This window comes from Haliotis rubra, unplaced genomic scaffold (assembly GCF_003918875.1).
Source record: "Haliotis rubra isolate DU_JTF1 unplaced genomic scaffold, ASM391887v1 Scf113, whole genome shotgun sequence".
Taxonomy (NCBI): domain Eukaryota; kingdom Metazoa; phylum Mollusca; class Gastropoda; order Lepetellida; family Haliotidae; genus Haliotis; species Haliotis rubra.
In genome coordinates this window covers 1,290,476-1,316,852 of record NW_025765037.1, presented here as the reverse complement: position 1 = coordinate 1,316,852, position 26,377 = coordinate 1,290,476, and the positions used below count along the sequence as shown (strand labels likewise).

Here is a 26,377-nt window from a genome sequence, read left to right as displayed (position 1 = left end):
AATAGATCTGTCCAAGATTACAACACTGCCTAAAGTAATTTTCTCGAATCAGTAAGCGAACAAGAAAATAACCAGCCTTTACCTAATTCAGCAATCCTCCAAAAGATATGAATATTTTACACAAGATTTTATCATCAAATATAATTCATTAATCAGTTGACAGAAGGTAGGGAAATCTTTTCCAAATTTGAAATTTCATGAACATGCTTTCAATAAAGATGAGAATGAACTGAACAAAATGCAAACAAAATCTTGAAACACAACATATCAATAACAACTTCATGGTAACTAAATGAGAATCAGTTTTTCCAATATATGTAAAATTGGTTGAATATGTTTGCTTTTAGCATACAATTCATGAAGACAAAAATCATCAGATCATGCTTACTGCTTTAGACACAAAAATACACTTATCAGGGTTAATAAAGGAGCTCCCCAAGAAGAATAACACCACCAGTCATCATTGTAATGTGTTTACTTTTGGCTAGTGGGATATGTGCCGTTTTAACATAGACTGGAACGCTACAGAACCACAACTGTGGACAAGGTGGCCTTCATCCACAAGACGAAGCACTACAATCACTTTCATCATCAGTCACGGTCACCTAGATTGTTAGTGGTCCCCATCAAACCCTTATACTACAAAAGAACTTGGCTTTTTGAGTGCGTGAGTGAAATGAAATTCATACATCATATTCATATGGGGAATTGAACCCAGGCCATAACTTTAACAATCCACAAACAATCTTCCATTTCTGAGTAGTATAGATTTCCTGACTTTTCTTTTTCGAACTGGCTCATCATTTTCACAGGAAAGGTCCAATGAAAATTGTACATCAAATCAAGCTGAAGATCTATAGTATTACTGCATATCGTGATCTGAGGTGATTTCTCTCCTCCAGTTTAGATGTTACAGTTCATTACCATGAATTTCTCCCTATTGCTTAACTCCTTAGGCAAACATAACATGTTATATTTGGGATTACACTTTCTCAGTAAACTACAGATTCTAGTAGTTCTGTTGGGTTGATTCTCAATTGCATCTAACCCACACAACCACTGTGGCTTCCCCAAAATGGAATTCGGACAACTGGTAGTTTAGATCACGGACTTTGTGTAACCCTCTGTCAAGTGTAAATTGGCACGGCTCCCACGGTCGAAAGCTATGAATACACAATGCCATTAAGAAATGGTCAAATATATTTTGTCTGTTGTAACTGATGGGCACTGTCAAGTTCATTTCCATTGGTTGTTGGAGTTATTCTCCCCTGTGTGATACACGTGGATACATTGCTTTGTCATGACAGATGGGCTCTGGCTGTGTCCTACACACATATCTCGGTAAAGTGTCCTTAAGCAAACACCTTTCCTGACAAATTATATCAACAGCAGCATTGGATGTTCATAACAGGATTGTGAGAAATAGAGAATATATTCAATTCTTCCATTTCCTGAAGAGCTCCTTTAACAGAATTATTTTAAAGTATTCAGAGGATGATCACCACAATGCCCCAAACAACCCCAAATTACAAAAATATCATGCATGTTCTCTTATACAGATACACATTCAAAGAACTAAATACATTTTTGTCAAAGTGACATGTGTTTCTTTCGCACTGCTAAGTATTCTATACATTCTCTTGACACTATACTTAACAAGTCTGAGGTAAAGAGAATTATTTTCAATCTGAGGTAACATTCAACATAGCCACTGATTTCAAAAACACTGAAACCAGACTATCCCATGAAGGCTATTGCAATTAACATGATCACAGTCAAGCTTTCTACAGCTGGATTTTAACTAAAATTACCTATGATAAACAGCTAAGTGAAACCATGCTAGGTTCATGAGTCAAGATATGCAAATATTTTATATTGATATACATCACTTCCATACATTTACTTACAAGGTTGAACCGAGTACAAATGAATGTTTGCCTTCTTGATCTTGAGTGAGTGAGTGAGTGAGTGAGTGAGTGAGTCAGTTTTATGCCGCTTTTAGCAGTATTCCAGCAATATCACGGCGGGGCACACCAGAAATAGGCTTCACACATTGTACCCATGTGGGGAATCGAACCCGGGTCTTCAGCGTGACGAGCGAACGCTTTAACCACTAGGCTACCCCTCTTGATCCTGAAGATTACAAGTCCTGTATTCATAATCACGACAACATCCATATGTAACAATGTGCACTATGACCTACCTATCACAAAATGATAATAATAAGCTCCCTCGATTCATTATTCCCTTTTCAGAACAAAATGAACTTTCAAAATTAAACAGTTATGAGGACTTGCGTAAGAATAGCCATGCAATTAAACGTTAGGGCTGCAACGATATGGTTCGATTCATCGAAAATCGAATCTGACAATTCATTATCACTATTTCGATTCGATATTTGAGTGCTGTTCTGTGTTTAAACATCATATTTTATTTGTTTGAAAAGGGTTACATCACTTACATTCCTGATTTCCTAGTCAAATCTTGGAAAAAGTTTTCAGTGTGGTATGTTTTGCTTAATAAACTCTGAGAGTTAAATGAAATCTGATGTTTTTACTTGTATGAATAATCGAATCAAGGGTCCAATATCAAAAATCGAATAAAATTGAGGTCTGGGTGAATCATTGAAGCCCTATTAAACATTATTTGAGAACAATCATTATTTTTGTGATGTGTTAATTGTTAAATTTGCTATATGTACCTTGAAACAAGTGGAGAGCCGAAGTCAGACCACATTGCTAATGAGTATTCTGCTCGACCAGTAAACTATATTTATCTTTTATAATACATTAAAGGATTTCAAGGTATGTTTTCATTGTGTCAACTGTTTTTCACATGAATGTCAAAGGCAGTTCCACCATGGTAACATCTGCATGTACACAAAGCATTTCGTAATGGTGAATTTACTTAAAATCCAACAATAATACGACTTGACATTTCACATTACTTTCCAGCAATTACTGCAAACACACAGAACATACAATCCCTTCCTGAACAGGTAAATCAGCATTAAATTCATGGACTTCAGAATTAACCTTAGCATACAACTCACTGACAAAACTGGCGTTGTGGAGTGTTGCCAAGAGTTACCAGTATAGTAGCACTTTTTTTGCCCACAGGCAAAGATCATTGAGAACAGAAACATGCCCAAATAGCCTGCACTCAACTACACTTGACAAATGGTCCACATGAAGACTAGCTGCAGAGTATGACACTCTCAGATTCACAAACCGCTGTAATAATGTGCATCAATGGAAAGAGAAAAATGGCAAGCGTCAATTCGATTTTTGTCCAGTAAACATATATATTCCTGGTTGGGTGAACAATCACTTATGGCTAATTGAAACTTTAGACCTGGTCGGGTAAATATTTACTTCTGGAAACAATTAGCCTTGGTCGGTTCAACATTTAATCGTTGTTGGGTAAATAAATAATAATGAAGATTTATGATAACCAAATGATTCACAGAGACTCCCCTACATGTCAGTATGGAGTATGGTTTTATGCCGCTTCATTGCAAGGGAATCCAGAAATGGGTTCGACACATTGTACCCATTCAGAGAATCAATCCTGGGCCTCCTGTATGACGAACAAATACTTGAGCCACTCAGTTACTTCATTGAGCTAAGCCGAATTACAAGACAGAAAATAATAATAATATAGTGCAATAACAGACTCCACAAGGAGTGATACAGATAACTCACTGTACACATTGAGACTCTTCACCGATGATTATTACAGCAGTTTGTGTGATGTCATATACAATAAAATGTCGTAAGAAGACCCCCATCCACTTTCACATTACCAAGTCACCCTTCTAAACTCTAGCAATGAGTTACCAATCTGTACAAACCACAGAACATGTCTTGCAAATTCACAAAGCAATGTCATATGTATTTATATTTCTACATAGATTTCATTGCAGAAATCCATCCCAATATGATAACAGCACAAGATGCCATCTACAGAGTGTGAAAATTACCCAACACTTACAATGTACAATGAAAATAAATAGACAATATTACACATATTTTCAACAGGGCGATATATAGGGCAAGAGCCTTCATAAGGCTTACCCAAATGGGATGGGAGGCAGAAATTGTTCTTACAAAAACAAGGGAGATAATCTTGGATTTTCCAAGGTATAACTGCCTGCATTTCTCAACACTTTCACAAATCCTAAAACCACAGCACGAAGACAGTATCTTCACATGAATGATTTCGGCTTTTTGCTATATGGACACATATCCATTTCTTACAAGAAAAACTCTTCAAATAATTCATGGAGCATTCCCTGAAAGGTAATCTATGGACTTCAAAAAGGAACTATTCACCTACAGACGTACAGGCTGGTTCCCAAGAAAGATGAACGAAATCTAATTATAACATTGCACATTTCCTCCTTATTTACAGGGGTGGAAATAACCCATTGCCCGACGTCCCAGGCCAGTGTTTTTGTCTGTCGGGCAAGCAAATTTGTATTTCACACTGTACCGGTGTCCAGTTGACTTTCCAATGTTAATTATGTTGTTTATTTAAAAAATCAGCAAGAAAACGGTCGGTATAGTGGAAAAATTATCAGGGCAAGTGACTTTACATGTGCCACTGTACCGGAGTACACTATCAATTTTAAAGTTATTTCCACCCCTGATTTATTTTCTTAATAAGTAGTTTCTCATTCTAATTCTTATAAATATTGTCAAAATGGCTTATTTGACTTACATAGAGCTCAGAGGTTCTGCCAAAATTAAAAGTAACTGTTAAACAAGAGATCTATATTATAGGATATTTATATAGCGCACATATCCACGCACTAGTGCATGCTCAAGGCGCCATTATTGATGATGATCATTAAAGAACCCTATACCCAATTTGGTTACAAGAAGTAAAAGTACAAATAGATTGCACTGGATGAACGAAACTGACAATTACTCAAGTCCATAGATTACAAGTTTTGTGAGATTACATAAGGGAGATAACTCTTATTTTTTCCAAACATGACTGTCTCAAGAAAGAATGTCCATGGCAAGATCAGTTCAAGAGTTCACTTGTCTGTGCATAACTGTAATGTAAGGGATAGTGTCATCGGCCTATACATCTGAGTATGTCTTTTCCTGAAACTTCATGAGATATATGAAAATGGCAAACTGATTCATCCACAAGTATCATTATTTCTCAACATGCCTTTTTGATTGACAAACTGCATCAGCTGAGAGATGCAGGCATTAAGTTAAATCTGAACCAATGGACAGTACAGGTTACATGGATAATGTTAGAACGTCAGCATCTACCATTGTAAAACATTCACTTGCTGTGAAGAGTATGAAAAATGATTGCAAAAGGGTATATATATACATGTCATGCCACTCTATGAAAAGGTCTCCAGCTGATCAAAACAGATTTCTCTCTTGTACCTATCTTAACTCCTCAAAACTGTATTCAAATTGCAGAAAAATACTCATCAGACACAGTATGCAACAATAACATTTGTTCCTGCAAGTCATTAAACATTGTTATCTGTTCAGCATTATCTTACACTTTTCTCACATCCAAAATAATACTGTCAGATGTTATCTGTTCAGCATGGTCTCTCACTTTTATCACATCCAAAATGATACCGTTGGATGTTATCTGTTCAGCATGGTCTCTTACGTTATCTGTTCAGCATGGTCTCTTACTTTTATCACATCCAAAATGATACCGTTGGATGTTATCTGTTCAGCATGGTCTCTTACGTTATCTGTTCAGCATTGTCTCTTACTTTTATCACATCCAAAATGATACCATCGGATGTTATCTGTTCAGCATGGTCTCTTACTTTTATCACATCCAAAATGATACTGTCAGATGTTATCTGTTCGGCATGGTCTCTTAGTTTTCTAACATCCAAAATGATACCATCGGATTTTATCTGTTTAGCATGGTCTCCAAAATTCTCTCACATCCAAAATGATACTGTCAGACAAAGAGGGGATGAGAAATGAATGAAACTGTGGATAATATGAACAATTTGAAATGAAAGTGAGACTGAATGATAATGGACATGAGAACATGTCTGCCATCCAAACCCTATGACTGTTTGACTCGTTTGCGAGGTGGCCCCAGAGGTGGGCTCTGCTGACTTGCCAGAGCACGGAAAGCTTCAGCAATTAAGTGTGGGTGGGTTGAGATCATGGCTTTCCATCCTTGAGTTTCCATCACATCAGTTGCATGGCTGAAGAGAAATAATACATTCAAGTATGAATCATGGGAAAATGACACAATAATTTCTCAAATGCATGTATCATAAACATACATATGGAAAATGAGTGAGTTAGCGAGTTTGTTTTACACCACTTTTAGCAATATTCCAGCAATATCATGGCTGGGAACACCAGAAATTGGCTCCATACAATGTACCCATGTCGAGAAATGAACCCGGGTCTTTGGTGAGCAAACGTTGGAACTAATACTAGGCTACCCCACCGCCCCTATGGAAATTGAAACATAACAGGAACGATCATAAAGAACATAATGTATGAAAACAATCGCATGTTATATAGTCACTGACTGCTCTCTTCTTGTCAGAGAGTCACGCTGACGAACCCACAATTCAATTCCCTACATGGGTACAATGTGTGAAGCCCATTTCTGGTGTACCCTGCCTTGATATTGCTAAAAGCGGCATAAATATCCTTCTTGTGTCTTTCAATACCCAATGATGCTGGGCTCAATTTAAAAGATGTTAACCTATTTGGACCATATGCAACCTAAGATAGAAACCTAGTTGTATCAGCCAAATTCCAATTGCACTGCTTTTATTGCAATATGTAATGAAAGAAATATGCTATTGAATTATTTAGATGTTTTCAATCTCACCATAATGCAACTAATCCCTGGATTTTTTTTCCATTCCTCATTAAATTTGTATGTCTTAATTTGTTTAGCATTGCGTGTGGCTGGATTTACGTTTCAATTCATCTTCTGTACTTATATCACCCAGCCTCGAAATGCCACACGCATTGGCAATGTCAATGGAATCACTCGTGTTCATATTGGCATGTTTCTCAGTTTCATTTACCACTTTTGTCAGCTACATCTTTAGGAAAAATGCTTTAATATTGCTTGTTGTTTACTTTTGCTGGTTGCATGGTTATTTTCATTCACAGTTTGAATAATTAAAGTTGAGAGGAGGGTTAGCGTTTCACATAGCCATGTGCAATATATCTGTCAGCTATCACTTAAAATGATGATGTAGTGTGTTAAAACATCAGAGATTTCAGTGCACATAAACATTTTTTTGTGACATAGTACCCATGAAACCATAGCAACACAGCAACACAGCCACATAGCTGATCCCTGTTTACAATAGCTGTCATAGCCGAGAGGTGTCCCAAAATATCAATGTTTCAGTGCCATGGCTATTCCTAAAAAAAGGAGCTGACATAATTATGCTTATGATGTTAGATTTATCAATTTATTTCTCAAAAATTGACTTGAAGAATCTGGTGCAACTTAGACTGATAACTAGGTTCCACTTGTAATATTGGGTTGCACCAGTGCAAGTATTGCAGTTATCAAAGCAGTAAATCGAGCCCTGTGATGTCATATTTCAATATATGTAATCTGTGTGTACAACACAAAATACTGACATGCAACCCTCCAGGAACTTGGTGTAACAACAGAGTAGCAAAACTATGCCATTAAACAATGACGTGGAAGCATTAACAAAGGGAGATAATTCATCAGCCATACACAATATCCCACTAGAAAATACAACTTTCTACTTTGAAGGTTGATGAGTAACCAATATGTTTAGAAAAAGCTACAAAAAGACCATAAAACCCTGTGACCTGGTATTAAATTTTTTCATATTCAAAATATAAATATTCAATGAATATATATATTACTACTCAACATATGATAGGGATTGAGATGTCATTGATACTGTGATGCATGAGACATCTTAACTTTATTTAATAACTGACTGTGGAAAGAAACTACACTCACTTCATTTCCATTGCAAATTCTAATATATTTCAAATGACAACTTATCAGAACAAGAAGTGACATTCACACTCCATCTGAATACTCCCTATTCCAATAAGAAGTTCAGTAGTATACTGGTATATTAAAAAGAAGAACGAAGCATTCTTGACAATTTAGCAAATACCAGGAGAAAGAGGGTATTGGTTGTCTTGTGAAGATGTCTCTTATGAACAGTCCATGATGGTTCAAAATATAATTGCAGAGAAAATGCTGATAATGAAAATGGACTTACCTATTTACAAAATCTATTGCATGTGTCTTGAGCTGGTCTGCACTATGCAGATCAGCTAACACCAGAATCTCACAGACATTTTCTATTGTTAAGTTTGAACACAGGGCCTCTTCACACATCACTTTTAACCTCTCTAGAGCATACTGAAAATAAAACATACAAGATTATCATACCGTGATATATCAGAGTAATATCCTTAAATAATTTATGCATACAACAACCTTTGTATTTGCACAGGTATTTGCTGACATACCTGGAAACATAATCAAAGGAACTGGGATTCTCATGACCATAGTTTCTGATTTGCCAGGGAAGCAACTGTGCAAAAGCACCTTAGATGACTGGGCCACCCAGGCCACCCAGGCCCCCATTTGTACAAAGACTTTAACTCTTTCAACACCAGTCAACCAGAGGCATTTACTGAGGTCATAGATGAAGCCTATGTTTATGAAGGAAATTATAAGCTTGTAAAACGTTATTGCTACTACATCCCATACACCATTTAAAAGATCTAATCCTACTGTTGATAAATATGAAGTTTATTTTAATAATATTATTCAAATAATACAACTACAACTTAAATAAATTTATATTTGAATGAAAATGCAAGCTTACATTTATAACGTCCAGATAAACCACGAAAGAAGCAAAAACTATGGCGATTTTTTCCATTTGTGACATCTCATAACATGCCTGTGCCTTTTTCTTTTATATTTTCATTTTTACGTAATTAGAAAATTATTATAAAAAGATTTCTTAAACAATATGTATGGTCGCCTATTTCCCGATATCTGTGGCTTTCGGCTCGGTAAAATGACTGAAAATACCGCCGTTTTGGAAGCTTCGTATGAATAACATGCGCGGCAAATCGTTTGATGTCGGGCATCGTTCGAAAGCTCTGAACATCAACAATATCACTGTACCCTTGCCAAGAGTATTTTCACAGTTGTAAGAAGCGATTTTATTGGATAAATATTGGTTTCCAATGACGCTTTTTCGCCACAGTCTGCTATAAGGATCGTGATTGGTCAAAATCAGACACTTGACCTAAGGTAGCCAATCATATTACGGCAATGGATACCGTCCTCATAAACGAAAACTTTTAGATTTGGACAAAAGTTTTGGGTGAAATAATGCTATTCTGAACATATTAAGCAAGAAATCGCTACCTATACGTAAATTATGGAACTTATTGGACGTATCGTGCTAGGTTATGACCTGTGACAAAAATGCTTCATGTATGTATTTTCGCATTAAACATGGTGTCCGAGTGTGAAGATTGAGGCGGCGAGAGCCGAGATGTCACTTGTCAGTGACTTGACTTGCATTACATGATCGCACAAAAAGATGGAAATAGTAATTTTATATGTACGTTTGACAACTTTTATGAATGCTGTTGTTGATTTTATTCATTAGTTTATTCAATTTATTTAATAATTTCCTCGAAACATCGTTACTTTGCTCTCTGACAATGTTATTGTGGGTCCGCTGCCGAAGCATGTGTCCGAGAATCGTCGTTTTCAATAACATTGCAAAAAATAGTTTATAATTTTAATTCTGCTGGTAATATATGATAAATTGAAATTTAATAAGTGTTTTCAGACATTGTGAAATGTGATAGATTTGATATATGAATCAAAAGTCAGGTAGGTTCCTAAAATTATGTCTCATTTTGACGTGACTACTGCCTGGCCGATTAATCGGCCTCCGGTGTCTGGGGACTCATAACGTCGTGGCCGATTATTCGGCCTGCGGTGTTGAATGGGTTAAGCAGCGTTTGAAACTAAGGTGGCTAACTTTCACATATTCCACTTCAGATATGTCAATTATCATGGTAGTCTTTAAGTACAGAGAGTTAGATTTGACATGGTTTCCAGCACAATCTATGATTCAGTTACATCACAATTTTACAGTGTGAAAGCTTCTTGTGGGAAGTGAGCAGAACAGGAAGCAGTTTCTGAGTGAGTGAGTGAGTGAGTGAGTTATTTTAGTTTTACGCCACACTAAGCAATATTCCAGCTATATGGCGGCGGTCTGTAAATATTCGAGTATGGACCAGACATTCCAGTGGTCAACAGCATGAGCATCAATCTGCGCAATTGGGAACCAATGACATGTGTCAACCAAGTCAGCGAGCCTGACCACCCGATCCTGTTAATCGCCTCTTGCGACAAGCATGTGTTACTGAAGGCCAATATTCTAACCTGCACCTTCAAAGGTCAGCAGTTAGAGAACCCACAAGAACGGAAATAATGACAAACCAAGGATCAAAATCAATGACAATCCGGATAATTCTTAGATTTTAATCAATTTCATAGAATTTTACTGGCACATCTAAGAGACATATTGAACTGGGACATGTTGGCAACCATTCAGATTTAACCACACTACCTTGTCAGCTGCTGCTAGAAGATCATCTGCCATTTTGTCCAGATTCGGAGCTTTGCCTGTGTAAATAAATCTCAGCATCTCCCTCATCACTTCATGGTCCACATCAGTTATGTCTACCCGGTTCTGAAAACACAATGGGTGAGTGAGCGAGAGTGGTTTACGCAGCATTTAGCAAAATTCCAGCAATATCATGGTAGGGGGTCACCAGAAATGGCTTCACATATTGTGTCCATCTGGGGAATCGAACACAGGTCTTCAACATGACAAGGGGACGCTTTAACCATTAGACTACCCCACAGCCCCGAAAACACAATGTACTTGTATGAGATGACTGCATAAGTTACAGAAGCTGCTGGGATTCATTGCAAATGAAGATATGGATAGTGTGGAAATATTTTGACTCGATTGGCAACCGGTCATTGCCTGTAATTAGTTGATATTTTTCTCATTCATGCTCTTCTCTTTCTCTCAGTGTATCATGTTTGTTTGTGGTTCTTAAGTATTCATGTGCTAGCACTGGGTTTTGCAGTTTGTTTAATGGATATTCTTATAATTGCAGATATTATCTATACATTGACAATAAAAAGATAGCAATTGATACAAATGTCTGTCTCAATTTTTTTCTTCATTTAAAAAGCCTTTACTTTACAGTTGGTAGAATCTCAATTCATTAATCCAGTTTTTTTGGAATAGTACTGTTGATATGTAACTTTAAAAAAATGGAAACATATAACAAACAGAATATTTCATGTACCTAGTAAAACATGGTAAATCTGTCATCGAGTGACATAAAAATATCACATATTTCACTGGACACATGAAACATCATCTATATCAAACAGCTTTACACAAGGAAATATTATGCTAATGAAATTTTCTTGTACAAAGGCTACCTGTACAGTTTCTAATGATGATAAATAGACAGGGATGCAGTTGGGACCCACAGTATCTACTTCCTTGTTTTATCACCACAGTTATCAAGTTTCTACAGGATGAGATTCAACAACTGCTTTTGTCTGAGTAAAGTCAAATACTAGATTGTGTAAACAAAATACCATGAGGATTTTTACCTCCAGGAGAGTTCCCCGACTCATTTGGAATTCTGAACAATTCATATTTGAATCAGGTTAGTTTGGCACTATATACAAACATGGATGCAGGTGAACAAGATCTAGATGTATAAATCGCAGACCCAGCAAGTTGGAGGAAAGCCAGAATGATGCAGGTCTCAACACGTTTACCACTTTGTTCAAACCTACATGGACTTGTTTGGTGCTCAGACACCTTGAAACAATTTAGGCGAATTGGGATTTGAACACACAATCACACGTTTCTGGTGTGATCAAGGGACACAACTCTGCACAGAGAACTGCGGAGCCTTATATAACTGTGCCATCTGTCCCCCGAATTTGGTAGAAGCAATATCTGTTAGCAATGATTGCAATGTCGGAACCTTGACTAGACGGCACAAGAATGCAGAACAGAACAATATTCAGAGATGCTGCATGGTCAGTAGCTGCGTTCTGATGCTCTGCATTTTGGATATTTGCAAGACCATTACCAAATTTTAATTGCCTAACAAAGCGATAACACATCAACCAACACAATATCATTGTAATTGTATCTAGGTAATCTTGGAGAAGTCAAATGTACTTATGACTATCAACACAAACAAAATGGAAAAAACTAAGGTTCATAACTACCTGTTTTCTCTCTTCCATTTCATGCTCGAACATTGCACTAAATACTGGTGACCTCGCTGCAAGAGACAAATCATATATAACAAGAAGTTAACATAAATAGCACAATCAATGAACAAATCCTGACATATTACATGTTACAACATTTATAAACACAACAGACAAGAGAAACCAGTGGGTGCGGTGAAGTAGGTGAAGTAGGTGAAATTTGGTTTAACATTGTGTTCACGATTATTTCACTTACACAGCCACATCCACTTGTGCATGCATATGTGTGATTGTGTGTGCATGGTATTAGTCCAGACTAATACCAGTGTTATAAAACTACCTGATACACCATTCCTCCCTAATACCCTACTATTACACAGTTTATGGTATACTGACTGGGAGCCAACCAGTCCTGGTTTTCTTCCCATAATGCAAGGAGTGAGTGTGGTTTTACGCTGCCTTTAGCAATATTCGAGCAAAATATCACAGCGGGGGACACCAAAAATGGTCTTCACACATTGTACCAATGTGGGGAATCGAACCCGGGCCTTCAGCGTGACGAGTGAACGCGTTGACAACTATGCTATCCCACTGCCCCATAATGCCAGGAATGGTAACATTCATGATTGACGTAACAGCTGCTTGTATAAGTCCAATGGACACCCACAAATACCACTGTGATACTATGCGGGTGTTTAACATAGTTACCCTACTCTAACAAAGTAGGACAGGGCAGTCTTTGTTTTATCCCCTTAATGTCGAATCCCAGGCAGGGAAACAAGTCTTTTAACATGTTTTGGGATGACAAAGCTGGGAATAAAGCCACATGCCTTCTGTTCTGCAGGCAGATGTTGTATCCGCCCAACCACAGAGGAAGTTTAACAACGGTTGAGTGAGTAAATATTGCCTTACGCCGCTTTTAGCAATATTCCAGCAATATCACAGCAGGGGAAACCTGAAATGGGCTTCACATATTGTGCCCATGTGGGGAAATCGAACCCAAATCTTCAGCATGACGAGCTAACGCTTTAACCACTAGGCTACCCAACCACCCTTCTAACAAAGAAACATATATTTGGAACAAAGAGCTAAATACATGATGTCTTTAAAGGTGAATGAGTGATTGTTGTAAGCCATAGTCAATAATATTTCAGCTACTCTGCAGCCTACATTGAAACCAGTGGTAGATAGTAGGAGCACAAATCTACAGCACACACATCGTAATAATCAAGTCATGAGTTGGCCACAGCGGGGACTACCAGGGACCTATTCTTTCCAAACATCACTTCAAATATATACTTACAATCTTACACCCCCTTCGACACAAAAATCACCCAGGCAACACATTTAACCATCCAGTCATCATTAATTGGCCCTCACAGGGAATAGTGTAGTCTGTCTCACAGTCCCTGAACCACATTATTTTCCCAAATGCCTAGCCCTCCCTGCAATGCTAAAGCCTTAAATGTAGCAAGTCTAGATTTCCCCAGGTTCTCCCAACTCACTAGGGCTCCTTTTCAATTTAAATGGGTTTATTTGTTACTATCAAAATTATATATATTCAGAGACTAAGTGTTAGTCTAGGAATACTGGGGATGCATTTTTTCCAAACATCCCCTCAAGCACTTGCTTACACACACCGTACATGCTTTCAATAGTTTGGCCAAGAACGCAGTGTTCACGAATGTGTTTCAAGGTAACAGGACATTGGGTCCTGTAAGTTTCAGATGTCTGTCTGACCCACTGAAAATTCATAGGACCCAGAGAATAAAAATTAAACACACATTGCAGATTTAACATTTCTTATAATTGGCATTGAAATTAATTATAATTTATAAACAGCAAACAAGTGTCACATTTCACATACAACAACCTCAGTCAAAGTTACAGTGGAACACTTTTATAACGAACATGGCTATAGCTATAGCGAACTGTTTTAAAAGTCCCGAATAAACATTATATTATCATATAAAAAAGCGAATAGCGAACAACGGATATAACGAACTAATTTCAGTGGTCCCTTGGAGTTCGTTATAAAGGTATTTTACTGTATTGTGAAACTACAGTCAGTCACTGGGGCTGGTGGGTTGTAGACTTCCATCGGACTGTCTCCCGGATTTGTCCTAGGGTCCGACACTATTCATGAACACTGACAACAGTCTGGTTTCAACAGGCCTTGTGTACAATAACTGGTATTATTCTTCAACCCCTGACAATTGGAGTCAGTAAGCTGGATTACAAACTCACCTGCGAGTATTGCTTTGTGAGCAAGAAATTCCCTGCCCGCAACACAAAGTGTGACATCACTTGATGATGACCTTTCAAACAATGCCCCTAAGTCGTCACTGAGTCGACATTCTGGTACTTTCACTGGTGTACAGTTGGATTGTCCTGATACATTCACTGTGTCACCCACGACACTCACCTGAACAGGAAAACAAATATCATTATTGTTATCCACAAACATCATTTTATAAACATTAAACCTAACCTTCATCTAACAATGACTTTTCTTCATTGCTGTTATTCTTAAAGATCTTGTTATGTAGAGGAGAGTGACTTTCAGACATGGGACACTTTTCCATTTGTTTTCCAACAAAACGTCATGATGATATTATATATAAGTATTCAGTGGTTTTAATACCACTCTGAGCTGTACTTCATTTAAGTAACCATGGTTTCACCATGTGGGAGGAATGATTCAGACATAGAGGTCCAGTGTTCACGAATGGCGTTTCAAAGTAACAGGACACTGGGTCCTGTAAGTTTCAGATGTCTGTCTGACCCACTGAAAATTCACAGGACCAATACAATAAAAATTAAACACAGCTTTCAGATTTAACATTTCTTATAATTGGCATTGAAATTATTAACAAATGTAAAATTTGTACACAGCAAACAAGTGTGACGTGTCACATATGACAACTTCAGTCAAAGTCATTGTGAAATATGACAGTCGGACACTGGGGCTGGCGGGTTGTAGACTTCCATCGGACTGTCAGCGAATCTGCCGGATTTGTCAGAGGGTCAGACGCTATTCGTGAACACTGGAGGTCTTAATACTCTTTTAAACCTTAAAGCCTTTCAATGTTGACAAGTCACAAATGATGGCAAATTTGGTATAAAAACCAATAATCATGCAATTCTGGCATGGCAAAAGAGAACAATGCAAAATAAATAGCAGCACCTTAAGATGACTCGGCCATCCATGTTGCCAATGATAATAAATAAGAGTGAATATGAGTGAATTTTACACATTCGGTGACTGAAAATCTCACTACCAACCTAACTGAACATGCAGAACATATTGTGAGTAATTCATTTAAATACTGAAGAACAAGAAGAAACTTACTTCACAAAATATTGTTAACTTGTCATCCGGTAAAAGACCATTGGCTTCATCCATTAGAAAATCTCGACGGATGAACTTTTTAAACCCCCAATCTTTCCCTTGGACAAAGCGGTATGCTCTTTGGCTTTCTATAAAGAAAATGGGACAAATTATCACCTGGGTAAGTGCACAATTTTCAAACTGTACCAAGCAAGACTAAGAGTCATCACCAAAAAGCACTTTCATGAATCTAGTGAATGTTTTGGTTAAGCAGAGTAACCAACATTAGCATGATGAGTTTAGGACAAGTTTTTTCCTTTTTGGCAATGAGCCAACCTCCAATTTACCCCACAATAAACAAGAACATAATTATGAGAGACGTTAATGCATCCTTGCATTAAACCTGCACTTCCTTGTTATTTTGATTATATTTTTACTCACTGACTTCTCCAGGAAAAAACCCAAGTACCCTTATAACAAATGAAAATTTTAAAAACAACTATCCAGAAAATTTAAATTAATTTCAGTTAAAAACTGTACTGATTTCCATTTAGTTGTTTTTGCTCATAATCAAGCAGGCATAACAGACGAAAGGTGAACAGTCTGTGGCATGCCTGAATACGTCTTTAACGTGTTCTCTCTGGAGATTAGTCATGCTCCATGGACCACTATAGGCTCTGCATACAATGCCAGACAGACTTTAACTGGACTCACTTATCAGACAGACTGTGTTCAACTGTGATTCAGTTATCATGGTCCAAAGCAACAAGCATGAATTTGCTGGGTTTTAAGCCACTAAGAACAATATTTCACTTGTGTGACAGCCTTTCAGTTTAATGTGAGAATAATGCCCAAAGCAATTCTATTTGTGGACATTTATGACACTGATGGAAACAAAGAGCACTGATAGAGTGCTCAGTGTTGACAGACCAATTACTGCAACAATCATTAGATGAGAATCTGGGAGTCAAACCCAGAACCATCCCATCTATGTTCCAAGTACATGTGCTGAGCCAGTGTTTCGTCCAAGAATCCATACACACAGACCATTCATGAAAAGGGAGTCAGTGAGTTTAGCCACTTGTTGGGAGCTGGAGACTAATAAGCTCAGGTAATAACAGTCCATGTGATAACTCCAAACTCTACTGAAAACACGCATACAACCAAACATTTGTAACAGACTGGAAAAATGTGAAACAAATTACCAAACTTTTTAGACAGCAAAACTATTCATATAATGACACCAAATTGGACAAGTTATTTTAATCATATAGTACTTACCCATAGCTTTTGTTTCTTCCCTTTTTGCATTCAGTATTGAAAATTTGAACTTTGCTCGAACTTCACTTTTGTTGCAAGAGACTAATAATAAGTAAAGGGAGAGGTATTCTTTACTCTCTTCATCCAGACCCTTTGGATTCACACGCAAACACCTGCAAACAGAATAAATATGTGTATTGTTGTCAGAGTGTATTTATGTCATCAACACTAGATTTTTTTGTCAGACACACAATAAAAACAACAACATAAAACTCATCACTAATTCAATCGGCTTTGATATTCAGGATCAACCCAGTGTTCGATATCATGAGCATCGCTCTAAGCAATTGACATACAAATGACATACAAATCGAAGTCAGCAAGCCTGAACAACCGATCTTTTTAGCTGCCACTTTTAACAATCATCATGTGACTACAATACCAAGTAGGAAAGGTACAGATCAATACTAGTGGTGTAACGATTCTGCAACACAGCATTGTATCGTTATAAGAAACTCAGATACAATACACTGATTTACAATACGTCTTGCAATATATACAATTAATTTCATTACAAGTTACACTGCTCAGGGATTGGGATAGAGAACTTTGACAATGGGCCATTTTCAGGATTATTAGCCATTTTCTGAATTTAGAATGGGCCACTGCCCTTGTACCAATAATAAACTTCAAACCTTTAATGGGCCACTTTTTGGTTCTAATGCTCAAAATGGCCCATGGCCCCTGCCTTTCCCAATCCCTGCATTGGGAAATATGTGAATGCTAACAGAATATTATTTATGGAGAACCCTTTTTTTAAACATAAACCACAAGTTCAAATTGATGCGTGAACTAGCTTGATTCTCTCCATGCTTTTAACATAATGGTTACCATGGTTAGACTGACTGACTGAGTTTGGTTTTACACCGCTTTTAGCAATATTCCAGCAACATCACGGCGGGGGACACCAGAAATGGGCTTCACACATTGTACCCATGTGGGGATTCGAACCCGGGTCTTCGGCGTGACGAGCCAACGCTTTAACCACTAGGCTGCCCCACCATGGTTAGAACAACAGTGACTTCCCTACATGGACGAATTGTACAGAAGTCAAACACCCTCACCATTTCAGTTTATCATTGGCCCCAGCTGAGAAGGTTGAACTTTTCAGGACCTCTCCCATTTCCTCTCTACAAAAGCTAAAGTTGTTGATGGTCCATATGTAGGAAAATTTGATCACTTTTACCTGTGAACAATACAAAAAAACATGACTATAAAACAGAAAACAGGAATTGGTAACAGGCCTCAAGTAAAGAGAATATTAACAACTCATAACTGTGTTTATTAATGACAGTTTCAAATGCGTATTATGCCAAATTACCTGTCACCTAAACAGGTTGTGACAAAAGTAGAAGTGGTGAGTTTAGTTTGACGCCACAACCATATATATTCCAGCTATATGGCGGCGGACTGTAAATAATCAAGTCCGGACCAGACAATCCAGTGATGAACAGCATAAGCATCCATCTACATAAATGGGACACAATGATATACGTCAACCAGGTTAGCATGCTTGACAACCCGATACCTTTAGTCGCCTCTTATGACAAGCATGGGTTGCAGAAGACCAATTCTAACCCATATCTTCACGGGTCTGTGACAAAGAACTCTCAACATACAACATCTTTTATTCAATGCAAAATATCAACAAATGTCTTACTTGTGTGTAGCACCAGTTTTCTGCAACAGGACATGACACTTCTGGTGGTGGAGGGGTCGGCACCCGACAAACTGCCATGCGGGAGTTGTCGGGTGACGAGGACGTCCCGCGGTCCAGCTGGTCCGCCAGTTTGATGCCTTAGTGAGCCACAACGATGATTTTGTCAGGCTGGAGTAGAAAACTGGTTTCTGGAAACAGCACTGAAAGAAAAATGTACTTATTAGCAAAATATTATGTTCACCTGATTGCTATGAGTGAGTATGGCTTAACGTTAGCATGCTTGACAACCCGATGCAACTTTAATGTAATGCCTCTTTCCATGACAAGCATGGGTTGCAGAAGACCAATTCTAACCCATATCTTCACGGGTCTGTGACAAAAGAACTCTCAACATACAACATCTTTTATTCAATGCAAAATATCAACAAATGTCTTACTTGTGTGTAGCACCAGTTTTCTGCAACAGGACATGACACTTCTGGTGAATGTGGAGTAAATGCGGCACCGACAAACTGCCATGCGGGAGAGGTTGTCGGGTGACGAGGACGTCCCGCGGTCCAGCTGGTCCGCCAGTTTGATGCCTTAGTGAGCCACAACGATGATTTTGTCAGGCTGGAGTAGAAAACTGGTTTCTGGAAACAGCACTGAAAGAAAAATGTACTTATTAGCAAAATATTATGTTCACCTGATTGCTATGAGTGAGTATGGCTTAACGCCGCTTTTAGCAATATTCCAGCAATATCACAGCGGGAGACACCAGAAATGTGCTTCACACTGATTGCTATGACTGACTGATTGAGTGAGTTTAGTTTGATGCCGCACTCAACAATATTCCAGCTGTATGGCAGCGGTCTGTAGGGATTGGGAAAGAGAACTTTGACAATGGGCCATTTTCAGGATTATTAGCCATTTTCTGAATTTAGAATGGGCCCCTGCCCTTGTATCAATCGTAAAGTTCAAAATTTTAATGGGCCATTTTTTTTCCTAATGCGCAAAGTGGCCCATGGCCCCTGCCTTTCCCAATCCCTGGGTCTGTAAATAATCGAGTTTGGACCAGTCAATCCAGTGATCAACAGCATGAGCATCGATCTGCACAATTAGGAACCGATGACATGTGTCAACCAAGTCAGCGAGCCTGACCACCCGATCCTGTAAATCGCCTCGTACGACAAGCATAGGTTACTGAAGGCTAATTCTAACCTGGACCTTCACAGGTCTGATTGCTATGACATGATGAAGATCAAACAAACTAAAAGTTGGTCATCTACATTGACAACGAAATGTAACCATAAGAACTTTCTACCATTACCAAATGCAAGCTATTTCGAAAAGAGCTGCAAAGTAAATGGTGACTAACCCTAGCTGAGACATGTCAACCTGTTCAACACATAGTCGTGACCATGTTTTACCTATAGATAACGTGAAAAAGCAGGAACATCTGTGTCAGAGTAAACGGTAAACTTCAAAACCATGAAGTGATCATGTGAGGTGAGGTGAGGTGAGGTGAGGTGAAATTGGGTTTATTTAACGTCTTGCTTGAGAATATTTCGCTCATATGACGACGTGCATGCGTGTGTATGTGTATGTGCAGCTGTTTGTACTAGCCCAGACTTAAGCTGGTTTTATAGTGCTAGCCCCCTGAGATACCATGCCGCAGTGAAGCATGAATACCCCACTCAGACACATTATACTGACTCCGAGCCGACCAGTCCTTGTTGTGCCCACTAATGCCGAACGCCAAGCAGGTGCCAACAAGTACAATATTTTAACGTCTTTTGGTATGACGCGGTCGGAGATCGAACCCGCGACCTTCCGCTCTCCGGCCGGATCTCTAACCACTACACCACGGAGGCGGTCAAGTGATCATGTACTGCAGCAGGGAACAAGAATACTTATCATTGGACAAGGGATTTATCTTCACCTGCTCAGAAGTTAAAATATTTAGCCTTTAAGTCTGTGATAAATGATGATAAAGATTCATAATGAGAGCTAACAAATTCTCATTCCACAGGATTCATGAAAATAAGAGCATTAATGCTTACAAATTTGGAAAAATATCATAATTTTGTTAAAAATATGCTTGCCAGGGATGCTTAGTTTGGAATCCTAGATAGATCCCTGTTGTGTGATATAACAAAATGGCAAGTTAGCAACCTCCATAGCATGCTCCCATTATTCTGCTTCATGTAGCATGAGTTGTTTCTGTTTGATGTTTAACACTGTACAAAGTTTGCTCATACAGTATTTGAATCTATGGATCCCTTACAAAATGAATCTTCAACATCAGTCTTATGACAAAGACCCCTTGACGTAATATTTCTTACACATACAGAAACTCTCATATTTTAGATGTGCTTTATCTTATTTATCTTGGGTCTTCTTATCACAGAAATATATAATACTTATTCTTGAATGAGGACCCTTGCTTTTGTTGACGAGTTATTAACCAAAGCATTTAACCAACCAGAGAACATAATAAGCAATATGACTCATAACGATAATATGCTAAATGTACTGCAATATGTATTCTGAAATCTAGTAAACTGGTAATATCACACACCACATGTAATCATGATACACTTCACATATGTCAAACTGCCTCAACAGTTCTGGGCTTGTAACTATTAACCACAACAATGCTAAATAAGAGTATCAGGAAGAGATTTCCTAAAACATCCACAATTAACGGTGCAACACAACAAATAGTATGTATTACTGAATGGGAAGTAAAACAATAGGGTTTTCAAAAGGAAAACTGCTGACAACATGAAACAGGGGGGTTTCCCTTATGACTTGCATTGTCCCTGATTGGTCAAAACAGGATGATACAGTCCCTGATTGGGCAAAACAGGATGATGTGAGGCAGGAAGAAGTTATTTAAAGATTAACTACTAACTTTATCAAGACTTTGGGGAAGTGGTTCAAAAATAGTGTTGACTATGAAAATGACCAGATGAGATGTAAATATCATAGCATCATTGGTGTCACCTAGTGCCTGAAGTAAGCCTAATTCCTAGCAATCCAAAGGGAACAGAGACTTGCATATGTAACAAGCCTGCCCTCAAAGTTGCAAGTCCACATTTGATAATAAAAGGCTTAAGTACATAACAAAAGTCTCGGATGGGAATCAACCCAACAAAAGTACTAGAATCTGTATTTTTATTAAGAAAGTGTAATCCCAAATATAACATATGTTACATCTGGCCACTTTCTAAAATGTCATTGTGTAATCATCACAAAAGTAATGTTGAAAATCACAGTCTTAATCTGCTGCATACCAAAATTAGGTTCTGAAATGTCTATTTGTCAGTGGTATATGTAGGAATAAATTTCACCTATCCAAACAGAAGAAATACCAGCAAATGGATAGTGGGCAGGCAGCTATTCAAGAAACTGATATCATTAGCATTTCACACCCTTTCAATCAATTGTAACAAGCAAACAATTAACCTTAAGTTTTGGGATATGTGCCAAATATAATATTTATTATATATATCACAATGAAAACATGTAGATTACAAACTATCCTATATGTCACTACATCAAAAAGTCATTATAAGCAAGACAAGATTAGGCTATCAGATTGGTGAATTTTTCATGACAATTCTAGTGAGTGAGAAAAGCAAGATTTATGGATGTCAACTTCTTTATTGTGAATAACACGAAATTAGGTTATGAAATGTCTATTTGTCAGTGGTATATGTAGGAATAAATTTCACCTATCCAAACAGAAGAAATACCAGCAAATGGATCATATGGATAGTGGGCAGGCAGCTATTTCAAGGAACTGATATCATCAGAAAAGGAACCCTGAGACATCAGGTGATGAAGGAGCAAGCATACACTCCGAAACGTCGTGTTATTCACAATAAAGAAGTTGACATCCATAAATCTTGCTTTTCTTATGCATTCCACTTCTAAATGCCCTTCAAAGATTTGTGAGTGAGTAAAAATATGTCAAATGATTATGCTTATTGTTGCCTGGCACAAATGGGACAAAACAACACAGCTAGCATTAGCCGTATACATAGGCATGATAGGTACAAGGAGCCACACACACTGACTGACTGACTGAGTTTAGTTTTACGCCGCTTTTAGCAATATTCCAGCAATATCACGGCGGGGGACACCATAAATGGGCTTCACACATTGTGCCTATGTTGGGAATCGAACCCGGGTCTTCGGCGTGACGAGCCAACGCTTTAACCACCATGCTACCCCACCGCCCGAGCCACACACACATTTGTGCAAGCATGCTGCTATGGAAGTACAGTGATGTTAAATCCCATTCTTAATAAAATTAGATCAGGCTCTGAAGCCCTTATCGGCCAGAATCACCAAAGGTGAGGCATAGAAACTCCTAACTGCCTCATTCGACATGGACAGTTATTCTGATGGCTAGTAGCAGATCTAGCTTTTTGAGAGCAAGTGAGGATGGTTTTACGCCACTTTTAGCAATATTCCAGCAAAAAAATGGGTGGTGACTAGGGGTGTCATGATACACCAATCTCACGATACGATACGTATCACGATTTTTAAGGTCACGATACGATCACATCGCGATACATAATTTTCGCGCCTTTTCATAGCATTACCTTACCGGCAACGTACGTGCTCGCTGATTGGTCCATCAAAATAGTCTAGCCAATCACAAAAGCTGTTAGTTTCCAACCTACTTTTTAAGTAAAGCTAGCTACATCTATTTATCGGAGCGGTCTCGTATAATTTTACCATCAAGACTTCGAAGGAGATGGATATAGCATAAAAATTTGAATCGATATAGTTATAAAATAGGAATCGATACACGCAAGCATGTATCGCGTATCGTATCGTCAGTAAAAATGTATCGATGCATCGATACATTCGCGTATCGCGACCCCCCTAGTGGTGACACCAGAAATGGGCTTCACATATTGTACCCATGGGGAAATCAAGCATTTTAAGAAGAGCAGCAGTAATATTTATGCATCATGACAGTGTGGTAGTTACTTAAAGGCATCTGTACGGTTGTCATGCCATTACTATGCAGACTGGTACATATTTCATGATAAATTCTAACACTGACCGTTCTTTTGCTTATCTCTATGACAACCAGTGATAGAAATCTACACATACTCAAATCGTGTGCAAATAAACATGATAAAGGTATTTTGAACTTTGTGCTCAATGGTATGAGCTTAAGTCATCACTAATCAGGCTAGTATATAATACAGATTTGAACATATGTACATGTCTGATATATCCATTCAAATATTAGCATGAGAAATACCAGATGATGCTTTGATGTTTACAGATTAATGTTTCATGTTTTCTTTATAGAAATATTATTATAGAAATATTACATACTGTGAATTATGTTATAAGCTGTAACTGTTTATACAGTGGATGACTTCCCTATACGTCATATTTTCCCTGTAGAAACATAGTGTAAATGAGTTATGAAAATACCCATCGCAGATCAAGTTAGCTTAATACATACCAGCGAACATCCTTAACAGGCATCAAAACAAAGTGATATACAGTATGTTCACACTAAAACACATTTACCATGTTTACTGTACATGCTGGTCGGGGAAAAATAACAAACCCTTGTTCTGGCAATTTGTCAAATGTACTTCACTCTGTTATGCATTAAACTTCTGAGGTCACCTAGGGCACTGACAATACACAATGTCTGTACTGAGTGTGTATGGTTTTACACTGTTTTTAGAAATATTCCAAAATATATAAGACAGGGGACAGAAGAACTTAGGCTTCACATGTTGGGAATCAAACCCAGGCATGTGGTGTGACACAAACATGCTTTCATCATTAGGCTAAACCATCCGCTTAAAGTCTGTTTAATATATTTGGCCCATTTTACAATTCGATACACAAGGGAACAAAATAAAATAAAAAAACAGAGAAAAAGACAGAAATTGTTGCTGTGTCTGGAACAGGCACTGAAATCAGGAAAATCTGAGCACCCTTGGGCATAAGAGACAGCAAGCAAAGTCTATGAATTAACTGATACAATACTGACAATACAACAGACTGAGATTTTTCAACATTTGCTCAGAGGCCAATTTCCAAATTAGAATTTCAAAAACAAATGTTGTGTGCATGATTGATTGACTGAGTTTAGTTTTACGCGGCACTAAGCAATACTACAGCTATATGGCGGCGGTCTGTATATAATAAAGTCTGGACCAGACAATCCAGTGATCAACAGCTTGAACATCGATCAACGCAAATGGGATACGATGACATGTGTCAACCAAGTCAGCAGGCCTGACCACCTGATCCCATTAGTTGCCTCTTATGACATGCATGGGTTACTGAAGATCAATTCTAACCCGGACCTTCAAGGGTCTTTGTGTGCGTGAATGTGCACATGCAAATTATATATATTCTCAAAATATAAGACCCGTGAAGATCCGGGTTAGAATTGATCTTCAGTAACCCATGCTTGTCGCAAGAGGAGAGTAACGGGATTGGGTGGTCAGGCTCGCTGACTGGGTTGACACATGTTATCGTATCCCAATTACGTAGATTGATGTTCATGCTGTTGATCCCTGGATTGTCTGGTCCAGATCCGATTATTTACAGACTGCCACCATATAGCTGGAATATTGCTGGGTGCTGCATAGAACTAAACTCACTCACTCAAAATACAATGATTGTTTATCTTTGAATTTAAAAAAATAAAGGATGTCAACGCAGAAAAATATATTCTGTTCCTAATCTGGCACCTAGATCCTGGAAAAATATGTGACTGTTTAATCGTTGCTTACAGAAAGAAAACATTTAGCTGATAAATAGAGAGACTTCTTGTAACAAATGAGAGAGGTTGTAACAAAAGTTTGGTTGGTCTTTGACCATCTGAGGTGATGAAGTAAAACTATAAAGTGTGAAATAAGCTGATGTTTCTTTTCCTTCAGCATTTATCATTATATGAATATGCAATACACAACAATCCTCATGGCATTGTTAATAAACTGAGACACACTTTGTGATCAACAGCATTCAGTTACGATGTCTTAAGATAAGAACTCTTCTGGTTTTGTGTACAGTTTTCATGTAATCATGGAAATATGACCATGTATTGTATCTAGGAGGACTATTGAGGGGGAAACAACTATTGTGATAGCAATAGTCTATTGAAACACACTATCGCGATTGTGATAGTCTATTGCGACCAACTATTGCAATAGTTTTTCTCATTGAATTGTCTCATTTGAAGTCATTTCCCAAATGAATGTATAGTTTATATGAAATAAAAACAAGTTGAAGTAGTTTCAGTCTCTTTTAGTAACTGACAAGAAATTGAAACTTCGATCAAGTAGACAGTTAAAACAAACTCAGTGAAGCTGCAAGTCTGCACCCAAACAATAAAAAATACAGAACAACATGAATACTTGTCGACGGAAGTCAATTACTAAACTATCGATAGTTTTTCGTTTCTACCATCGACTAATTGCTATCAGCAACTGCATCCATCGATAGTTTGATGCATCGTTACAACCCTAATTGTATCTGACTATTATGACATGAATTTGCAGTGTGTTGTTTAACCCTGCACTCACTGACATTTGTAATATTTGTTTACACATTATCAACCACATCACTGAGCCTTATCAACTGACATATTGGGTTGACTCTTGGTATTATTACAGCTTCAGGATTTAAAAAAATAATTCAGTAAGACCAGTCCAAGGAACCAAGGGGTGAGTGAGTGAGGTTTTACG

The 26,377-nt window shown here is 37.9% G+C and overlaps 1 protein-coding gene and 1 long non-coding RNA gene across 2 annotated transcripts; both read right to left on the bottom strand.

Moving 5' to 3' along the window:
* Positions 1–5,568: 5,568 nt before the first annotated feature.
* LOC124291326 lies at positions 5,569–5,818 on the bottom strand. Its single transcript, XR_006902191.1, has 2 exons — positions 5,762–5,818; positions 5,569–5,677 (listed from the first exon to the last, which is right to left on the bottom strand). It is a non-coding gene; the product is annotated as an uncharacterized LOC124291326 (long non-coding RNA).
* Positions 5,819–5,853: 35 nt separating this feature from the next.
* Positions 5,854–18,856, bottom strand: LOC124291308 (speckle-type POZ protein-like). Its single transcript, XM_046728284.1, has 9 exons — positions 18,651–18,856; positions 18,055–18,176; positions 16,952–17,103; positions 15,692–15,819; positions 14,587–14,764; positions 12,355–12,410; positions 10,652–10,774; positions 8,261–8,403; positions 5,854–6,214 (listed from the first exon to the last, which is right to left on the bottom strand). Exons 1-9 carry the CDS (start codon positions 18,726–18,728, stop codon positions 6,070–6,072), a joined length of 1,125 nt encoding a protein of 374 aa, XP_046584240.1. The 5' UTR covers positions 18,729–18,856; the 3' UTR covers positions 5,854–6,069.
* Between the last annotated feature and the right edge of the window lie 7,521 nt (positions 18,857–26,377).

Bases quoted from the DNA above. Each gene is read 5' to 3' on its own strand.
- LOC124291308 (XM_046728284.1), bottom strand. From the start codon at position 18,728: ATGGCAGTTTGTCGGGTGCCGACCCCTCCACCACCAGAAGTGTCATGT. The intron at 14,765-15,691 runs GTAAGTTTCTTC...TTTCCTGTTCAG, and splicing joins AGTTAACAATATTTTGTGAA to GTGAGTGTCGTGGGTGACAC. The intron at 12,411-14,586 runs GTGAGTTTGTAA...TGTCTCTTGCAG, and splicing joins TCACAAAGCAATACTCGCAG to CGAGGTCACCAGTATTTAGT.